The sequence below is a fragment of the Coturnix japonica genome, chromosome 2 (assembly GCF_054131305.1).
Source record: "Coturnix japonica strain WE chromosome 2, WE-NBRP24, whole genome shotgun sequence".
In the NCBI taxonomy this organism is placed as follows: domain Eukaryota; kingdom Metazoa; phylum Chordata; class Aves; order Galliformes; family Phasianidae; genus Coturnix; species Coturnix japonica.
Window position 1 is genome coordinate 63267627 of NC_140664.1, and position 10065 is coordinate 63277691.

At 42.2% G+C, this 10065-nt stretch overlaps 1 protein-coding gene across 3 annotated transcripts in view; it reads right to left on the reverse strand.

The window, feature by feature from the left end:
• PDE1C (phosphodiesterase 1C) overlaps positions 1-7560 on the reverse strand; it is a 253895-nt gene extending 246335 nt beyond the window's left edge. For all 3 annotated transcript variants that reach the window (XM_015855054.3, XM_085539986.1, XM_085539979.1), the window contains exon 1: positions 7353-7560. In XM_015855054.3, coding sequence (XP_015710540.2) covers positions 7353-7437 — 85 coding nt within the window. In that variant the 5' untranslated portion in view covers positions 7438-7560. The remainder of the gene's footprint in view (positions 1-7352) is intronic.
• Positions 7561-10065: the final 2505 nt, after the last annotated feature.

A 10065-nucleotide genomic window follows, 5' to 3' on the forward strand; every position in this document is an offset into this window, starting at 1 on the left:
TGAATTACGATAATGTTCAAAGCGGAAATAACATAGATTGTCTTTAAATCAAGCCCTTGCAAGTTAAGGGAAAGGACCATCTCTTTCCTTGTAGGCAAATCTAACAAGGCACCGTGATACCAAATGGGGGCAAATAAAGAAGTCTGAACCGCCAAAAGATACCATTTTTAGAATACATTGTAAGGGAAATAGTGATTATTAACAGTATACATGTCCGGTAATGATCACAGCTTCAGGAATAGAGGAGGAAATCAATCTAAATTAAGTGCATTTAGCATTCTGCTGTTCACATTGTGTTCAGTAGCACATAAAACATCCTACCCTGCAAAACACCAGCTTCAGTGGGAGATTAAAGGAACACTTTGGATTTTGCAGCATAGAGGACATTAGTATCCCTAAATTTCATAGAACTCTTTCTCTCCTGGTATTTATATTCTTCACTCACTTCTTAGGATGCTACAATTGCTCTTCTACCCTCTTGGTATTGGACAAAAATACCCACTGTCGTGCTTCTCTAACTACTCAGCAGAGCTCCTCAGGATGCAGTTGAGAACAAGGCCATTGGTTGCCAGCAGAAATTACCTCAGCCAACAGCAGAATCATGGCCAAAATAATACTATTTTGGGTTTTCTTAAGGATATCTGTCTGGTAGGTGTAGGGCATTTATCTTTGTCTATGATGATCATCAAAAAGAAAATTCAATACTTTGAATAAATTGCTGTAAGAGAAAGTTAATGTATTTATAATTGTTATTTCCAGGTATCTCCAAGCTAACTTAAAAATTCACATTACTTGAACTAGTAATAAGTTTCCTTCACATGCTAATCTGCTTCATGAGACTAGAGCAAGAAAGTTTAGCTTTCAGTTGACGCAATCCAAACTAAAATAACACTGGTATCTGTGGGACAGAGAATAAAAACATTTTAAAAATTAAAAAAAAAAAAAGGATAATGTGTAAAGAGAAAAACTCTGGTGCAAATTTGGGGGGCTATATCCATTACCACTGTTTAAAGAATATGAGACCCAAAAACAGAAAGAAAAAAAGAGAGATTCCATTAAAAGCAATTAGCACACCACTTGGAGGAACTGCAAGGACTTCAGCTACCCACACACATGAGGAAAGAACTGGTACAATTTGATTTTTGAAAGCTTTCATTCCTAATAAGTATTCACTGTTAATACGAAAGGAAAAGGACAGGCAGCCTGGATCCAAACTGCCTTCCTCATTCTCAAACCCAGATGAACACGAGCTGGCTATAAAATTACTGACTTTAGAAGAGGCACTTGGCATCAAACTGAATGGTACTGGCTGAGTAAGCTGCTTATCCCTTTCCCAGCACCACACCGTTTGTCAGGTCTCATCACTTTGAGAAGGGAGGGGGAAAGGGCACTACATCAACAGAAATGAGGCAGCATCATGCAGCAGCAGCAAGAGACTAAGCACCACATGCTGCCATTTAATGGAGAAAGATAATGCCTGCAGTCCTCCTGAGGGAATTGTTCAAGGGGCTGATTGCAGCTGCTATGACAATAAGGAGGAGGATGACCAGAGCAACTGCTCTCACGTTGTCCCAGTGCACAGCTTGACTCTCCTGCTGGGAAGCCAGTGGAGACCTCATCAAGTGCATCTGTTTGGTAATTACTGAAACTTTCACCTCACCAAGCTTCCAGCTTCACGAACAGCTACTGATGCGAGCAAAGGTTAACTTAAAGACTTGAAAATTCTGGAGCCTGCAGCTCCTAGAAATCTGGAAATCAAGTTTCAGGCCGATCACTAGATACAACTTCTGTCTCTGGGCAGGGAGAATTTGGGAGGGAAAAGATACCAGCAAAAAGTTCTGAGAGCAAGCGGTGGTAAAGCCATATGATTTTACCTCACTTTGAGCATAGGTCAGACTCTTCTCTGACTCTCTACATCAGTGCGTCCTTTTACCAGACAAAACTGTCTGGGGACAGATCCTTTGTTTATTTAAGTCACTGTTTGACTCCCAGCAGCAGCGGAGTGATGCAATTTGCTACTGGCCAGAATCCTGCCTTTTGACTTGATTTGCACTTGTACCAATAAGCACACGATGTATCCAAAAGCCTTTACTCGTGCATTTGGAGCTTGCAATAGTATTACATCAGAAAAGCGAGATGGTAAGCACAGCACAAGAGTTTAAAATAGAAAATCTACTGCAGAAATGCAAATCCCAAAAGGCAACTAAGTTTGAGAGCTCCCGGTGTGAGCTGCTTACAAATGTGGTGTGCTATGACCTCTTCCCCGTGGCAACTCTGAGGGAAGAGGCAGGGCCCAAAGACTCACTGTGTTTCAAGATGCCATGATACCCACAGCTGTGAACAGCAGGCAGTAGTGATTAAGTAGATCATCCACAATAGCTGAGCTCCATGAAAACATTGCCAAGCTTCTTGCCACACAAGAACCAATGCTGCAGTCTTCCCAGAGATCACTTAGCTCAAAGCAGTCCATCCTGAAACACTGAAGATACCAGCACAACACCACGTTCCTGCAGATGCCACAAAAATCACCATCCCCACCTATTACAAAAGCAGCTACGTGACATAAATACCCACAAGACTTGCTGTTGCCAACCACTGTGCCCAGAAGAATACCACTCCATGCAAGAGGCCAGTTGGTTGTCTCACAAATATGGGTGCCAAAAATGCAGCCTCCTTTCAGGTGAATATTCAGACAGAGTAGACAAAACCCAGATTGGTTTGAACCTAAAGCACAGCTTTGTAATGGAAAGAGCACAAGAAAAAGTTGATGTTAGTTTTATTTCACAATCTATTTGCTGTCAGCTTTATCATAGAATCATAGCATTACCCAGGTTAGAAAAGACCTCGAAGATCATCAAGTTTATGTTAATTTTTGAGAGTAGAAGGAGGGTGGGTTTTATTTTCCTTTCTATTTCATTAGAACAGCATAATTTGCTAAATTACATTTGAAAGTATACACATCCCATTACAAGCCTCACATTTGCTTTATATTAATAAACTTGAATTTCTTAATTCCTAGATATCAGATGAAAAATGCTTCTAATGGGAAGATCTTCCCAAAGTGTGGTCTCTTAGCCAAGTTTGGCAGTTTGTTGTGTTTTATTTAGTCTTTTGGCTATGGTGTTGAAACAAAGAAAATGATACAGAGTTCAGGGTACAAAGACAAGGAAAAGATATAGCCCTCCAAGAAGAGAGGTGATTATGCTATAATTCACCTTTTTGCCAGGGACATTGTTTTTGCACCCTCCCTCGCTCCCAAAAAGCAGACTGACCCCACAGGCAGGCATCTCTCCCAGGCCTCTGCTGCAAGCAGCACACACACAGAGCTAGTAGAGATCTGTCAGCACCTTCTAATTACAGTATGCTCTCAATCTAGATGCCATGTTTCATAAGAAGAAACTAAGGGCAGAAGTCAAGTAAATCTCCATGAAAACACGCTGCATATGTGCTTGTGCATGGGCTGCATATGGTCTTGTGCTAAAGCCTGTCTCTTCTCTGGCTTGCAAAGGAGACATTGCCCTCAGAAGAACGACCAACTCCAGCAAAGCTGAAAATCAATACCAAGAATAATGCAGTTAACTGCATTAATTGTTGCTACAGTACACACAGCTCTCTGGATAACACAAGAGTACGAAAAGCGAAGCTATTCTTACTTCCCTGGTTTCTTTCTAGAATCTTTCTCCAAAACAATATTTTCTATTCCAGTTAATTTGAACACGGAGCTCCTAAGGTGTAACCTTTAAAAAAGGAAATAACTACAGTATCATTAAAAATAGTAATAATAATAAGCATGTGACACAGAGCTTATTCTGAGAACACTGAGTTCACTATCAACTTCGTTTCCAGTCTTCCCCATCCCAGACTAAGACCAACACAGCACAAATCCTTTCCAGCAACATTTGCTCTGACATGCATGGGTTTCTGATGTGAATTTTCAGAGGGACCCACCAAGAGCCCTGCCAATTGGAGCGTTATTCACACAAATGATGTTGGAATTGGTTTCATGTAATGAATGCAAAGTGATACACTAGGACTGTAAAGAAAAACATATTTTCAAAGAAATACTTCAAAGTAAGGCCTGACAGTGCCAATGAGCAAAACCCACCTCTGTCAGCACTTGTATTGCAGCAGAACTCCTCGTCACTTCAATCCATCTTAACCCACAAAAATAAATTGATTAGATAAATTTGGACAAGACACTTAAAGCAGTGTTGCCAGGTGCTTCTGGATATGAAAAGCGGAGTGGGAGCTTTAATGCAGTTAGCTCTTAGTCATAGGAAGGTGATAAATGCAGAAAGAAAATATCCTCCGTTAATGTTTGTGCTTACCATTTTCCCAGATTTAAAGGCAATGGATGTCTCTCTGTCTTGCACCTTCAGTCAGCCAATTAAAGCAGCAAAGCCAGTAACACCAGTATTCTGACTTAACAGTATTTCATAAATGATGGGAGAAGGTGCAGGACAAAAAACGCAGGCGTGAGTTCTTTCTACTTTCTTGTCTTCTAAACTCAGCTGGTATTCTGGTATTTATTACTTATAGTAGAGGAAAATTTAGCCAAAGTTAAACAAGAACTCAAGCAAAACAACTTACATAATTAAAAAACTTACTCTGAAACAGACACTGAAATTTGCTGACAAGGGACAGTGGCAAATAAAGACACCAAAGTCTTTATTACAGATACACTGAAATTTCTAGAGCAAAATAATTTTTCCACTTCATCCCAAACGGTCCCACTAAACAGCATTCTCTGTAGCTCTGCTATAGCTCCTTTACAACACATTGCCAGTGCAAAAAGTCCAAAGGAACCTCTAAAACCATGCTAGAAATTCTCTGCATGCAAAGCAGTGCAGCTCAGTCCTCATACTCTCTGCCAAGAGTGGCTGGCTGGTGTGTGGAGGAACGGGGCTTGCAACTACCTTGTTACTCTGTAGAGGTAAAGCTATCAGGTATCAGTATATATTTGCTTTTTAGCATGGCAGGCCAGATACTCCTGGAGAGATCTGTGGAGGCGAGGCCATGGGGAGTGCCAGGCTCCCACAACTGCTGTCCCACCACCAGCTCTTGCAGTGAGTGAGGGGAAAATGGGAGCTGCACAGCAGCTGCTTGATGTTGTACTGCAGAGCAAATACACAGTGTCCACCTCTAGCGACACCTCTGCACACCTGCAAGCAGTCAGCCTGGAGCTGCTGCCGAACCAGCTTTCCTCCCTTCCCACACACTGTCATGGCTGATTTCAGACTCAGGTCTTTCATGAAAAGTTTCTTTTAGTTTAGCTGTGTATAATCATTTTTATGAAGATCATTCTTTCTTAACAGTTAGAATCGGGATGAACCAACTCAAACTCTTTTGCACGTAAGTGGAAACCTTTATCTCATCCTGATATGGCTGTGTTCCTTAGAGCAGCAGTCTTCTATCCCAGCTGACATGCTTCAGTAGCAGACGCAGCAGCTCAATACTTTCCAAGAACTCCTCAAGAAATCTGCAGTATCTGAGACTAGGAATCTACAAACAAGTTTCATCTGATGAAAAAAATGTTTATGTCCATCTCCAAGACTTCAACATTTTTGTCACACCGTTGGGATACATTCATTTTCTTCAATGCAGAGATTAACAAATACATGAATCATTCAGATCTGTCCATCACACAGCGCTGGTAATACCAGATAGCATGTTTACAGTGCTGTCAGTTATGTGAATCAATCCAGCGTGCATTTGCCAAGACATAAAAATAAATGTTACATAATGCACGGTTCACAATCGATACATCAGTTGCACGCATCAAACAGAAGAAAACAGCACGTGAACTACTGTGCAGCAGCTGTCCTAAGAAGCAGAAGCTGCAATTGCCTGAGTCGTTTGACTCAAAACTCAGTTTCATCATTTGGTGAGCATAAGTAGCAATTAAGACGGCAGAGTAACAAATACAGCAATACTCTTGGTTTGACCAGGAACAAACAAAGCAATTAGGCATGGTCAGAAGTGTTCAGCATCTTCAGATAATGTTTTCTATTGCCTAGGCTCTAAAAGGAAATGTTTTTCCTCCAGACTGACAAAAAAATGATGAAATATTGCTATCAGTAGGGATGATGAGAGATGGAGAGATTAAGGATAGGGAGTTCAAAAGCAAACATGCTGTAACTTAGCTTTTGGGGGGATTACCACCCACGACCTCAGAGAAACCACCTGTAGAAGTAGCACTTTCCTAGCAGCTTCAACTTTCACGTGTTACTTGTACATTAACAGATGTTTACGTGGGAATACTTCAGTGAAACATACCTTTCTGTCTCTGTATTTTATCAGTAAGGTTTTTGATTGCCAAATAAGTTTTCTGTGAAGCAGGCAATTAGATAAAACAAGAACCTCCCGCACCCACAAAAAGCTTGTATTCATCGTTATTAAATGAAATCGTGACCCAGTTTATACTGGTACAAGTCAGGAACAACTTCCCTCATTTCACAACTGCGGGAAAACAGAACTCTTGCCACCTAAAACACAGTCAGGGGGATTTGTACTGATTGTCTGTTCTGCAGCAGTTACCCGTAAACACCAAACGGGATCTCCTTTGAAAACTGAAATACCATAAAAAGCCTTTTCATTTTTAAGGTGTGTAGGATTTTATACAGCACAGCTCTGCAAGGTACACGGTTCTATCAGAGCAGCCTGTTAGGGAATCCTCAGATCTTAACTTCTGCACAGCAAGGCTGCTGGAAAATATGCAGACACCTGTTGCTTTGAGAAGGCTCATTTTTTGCCTAAGACAGCAAACACAACAAACTGCACTCAAACAGCCACAAGAGAAACAAACAGTCCTAAAATTCCTGCTCTGTCCCTGCATCTTTCCACCCCGTAGCACTTTTGCTTTTTGTATTTCAGAGAGGCAGCAAGAACGATGGCACATCTTTTTTTTTCTACACAAACCTAAGAATGGTGAAAGGTTATGGGATTTGGAAACACTCGCTAAGGCAACAAACAAATACTGGAAACAAAACCACAGCTCCCAAGGGCCGTGTTCCTGGATTCATCGGAAGGAAACAAGCTAGCAAGTTGGAAATCTGCGGTCCTGAAAGCAACGGTGTTCCTGAGATAAGGCTCCAAACCAACAAGTTCTGCAAATATCTCCTTGTGCCAAAACGCAGGGAGGGATTCACAGTGCTGCACGTCACCAACAAGTTTCTTGGACAGAAGTAAATACAGAAGGCAGAATGGAAAAGAGATGTAGAAGTTGCAGGGCATACATGGCAAACGTGCACAGCGACAAGAGGCAGATGTGAGCAACAGCTGTCTTTGACTGAAGCTGCAGAGAGGGAACAAACAGAGAAACGAAGCAAAGCGGAGAATTAAATCAGGCTCACCAATAGTAAAGCTATAGCCATCGATGCTGAAAGTAGCGCTCCGGCATTTTTTAAACCCTTCCTTTCTGCTGCTTGGCTCTGTCATGATCCCTCCAGCTTGTCCCCCCGGCCGCAGGTTGTCTCCCCGCGGTAGCGGCGCTCAGTAGCTCTGCCGGTCCCTCCGCTCCGCTGCTATTGCCAGTCCGCGCAGCCAGCCGCGCACATCTCCGGCGCGGGGAGCCCAAGCACGCGCCCAGCCGCTTTCTCCTCCCCCAGCGCTCACCGATGTGCCGGCCCGGCCCAGCCTCGGGCAGCGGCTCGGTAGCCAAACCCACGGCTGAGATACCGAGTCGATAAGACAGCTGTATCTGTCAGATTCGCGTAGGAGTTCAGCGCGCAGACCAAGATGAAGGGTTAGGATTCGCTACCATCGCCCCGCCAAGCTTCGGTCCCCGTTCTATGACTCCTGAGGCTTCTGATTTGCAGCAAACTGCCCTCAGATTTCAGCCCTCCCAATGCAAGCTGAGTGTTTCAATCAGTCGGGATATAATGAACCAACCCAAGATTAGAGTACATCATCAGTCATCCACTTATACGAGCAACAAGTCTCTGGAAACAGCTAGAAGAAGAGTATAAAACGTTTTTACCAATAATAATAAGAAGAAGAAACTGTGAGAAATAAAAGCAATTTAGTAATGATGATAAACTAAGCAGAGCATACACACACTCAAGGAAAAGCCTTCTGAGCTCCTGCTCGCTTGCCCTGTCATTTATAAACCTCTCTGCAACTTTTTTGTTTCACCTCAGGGATGTTTAATTTTTCTCCACTGAGAAAGGGAGGCAGGCAGCCTCTTTCTGTGAACAGTCACATTTTAGAGTTGGAGCTGAGGAGGTTTTCCCAGAAGGCAAGCAGCAAGTCAAGCTCTTATAAACAGGAGTCCGTGCCTATAGCAGGGGGGTTGGAACCGGATGATCTTAAAGCCCAAACCATTCTGCGATCCTTTGAAAGCAATGGCAATATCTTAATGATGCCAGTTCACATTAAAGCATCCAAACCTTCCCCCCTGTGATATGTGTTAATACAGGAACTGGCTACTGAAGTACTTACTCTCTTTTTCAGGTTTCAAAAAGCATAAGTAAACTCCAGGTGAATTTGGCAGGTTTTACATCAGCCAGAGTGTATACCACATGGAAACATTACGCTTCAGGAAGACTGTCTTCAAAATAATAGGAGAGAGTTTGCTCAAAGCTTAGCCAACACATGCCAAAGTGTTTACAAAACATCAGCAAGCGAGATCTGTGTGTAAGGTATAAACCCCAGCCCTACCTTGTTCTTGACAAAAGCTTGAGTCAGATAGAAATAGTGCTCTGTAAATCCCCTCTCTTCAAAAGATGGGTGAGAGCCACCACTGAACTCTAGTCCAGTCATTTAAATCCCAATAAATTCGAACCCAGGCAAGAGTCTCAGCCAAACAGCCTTTTCTTTTAACAGTCTTTTCAAAATCATTTGGCGGTGCAATAAGACAAATTCATTTTGAAAAAAGGCTGTTAGGGGGTGGTCATTTTGTTTGTTGGCTTGTTTTTCACAGAAAGTAGGACCCAGTCTTCCAGTGTTCTTGGCCTTTCAAGACCAAAACATGAAATAGCAGTAAGCACCTTAGTGCAACATCTCCAAGCACTTGCACCTGCAATTATCTGTGACCTCAGAAGGGCAGGCAAGCAGCAGCAGTATTAAAAAGATACCATTCTGAAGCCAATTGCTGCAATGAAGAATATTCAAGCAGTTTACTGGACTGTATCATTTAGCTGCCTCTCCCAAACAATATAAAAACAGAGTATAAAGAGCTTCCAAGGAATCATTTTCTCTGTCACTGGTTATGTAGGTCACACACCTACATAAGGACTAATGCTCTGCCTAGAGAATTACTCACACTCTACCTAGAGAGCATGAAGTTAAGTGTTATCTAAAGGAAAACTGAATGGTGGAACTCTCAGGTTTAAGTTTTTTGTTATTATTTGATGACACTGATTTTTCTTTATAAAGCATTGGTACATCAAAAAACTGTGGGAAGATGATCATGAAGTTTCAGTTTGGTTTCTTAGTTCCATGAAAGACTTTATTTAATAGAAAAAAAAAAGACAGATGCAGCCTTGCTTGATGTGAATGAACTGTATGTGAGTAGGAGAGTTGCATTAGCATATCTGCTCTCAGGGAAATACCCCGATCTCTGAATTACTGCCATGCTGATCAGTCATCCTCACTGGAGCATCATCCACTTTGTAGACTGCCAGTGAGAAAAAAGGACTCCATTTAGCAGCTATACATAGCTTACTTTGCAAAGATCCCTTGTTCAAACCCCATCTAAAATTCATTCAAATAATTGTAATAATTTCATGAGTTTATTTAGGTTAACATCTCCCCTGGGAAGAGCAGAGTCATTCAGCAGAGGGAACTGCTAAAGTAAGGCTGAAAAAATGAATCTCCCCCGTTCCTGAGATGGCTCAAAACTGGCTGTCTGCAGTGGGATGCTCTCTCCCTTCGAAAAGGCAGGGGCATTCCCCGCATGGTGGAAAGGAAAGTGTTTTAACCAGTAAGTTTTTTCAAGATGGAAATAGTTTCCTCCCTGCCCTGGTAACAATTTCATCTGGCTCTTCATAGAATTATCAGACTGTATCAGTAACTCCATACCTGATCCTACCGGACTCTTCATGTTTTGCTACTCAGCTCTTGGCT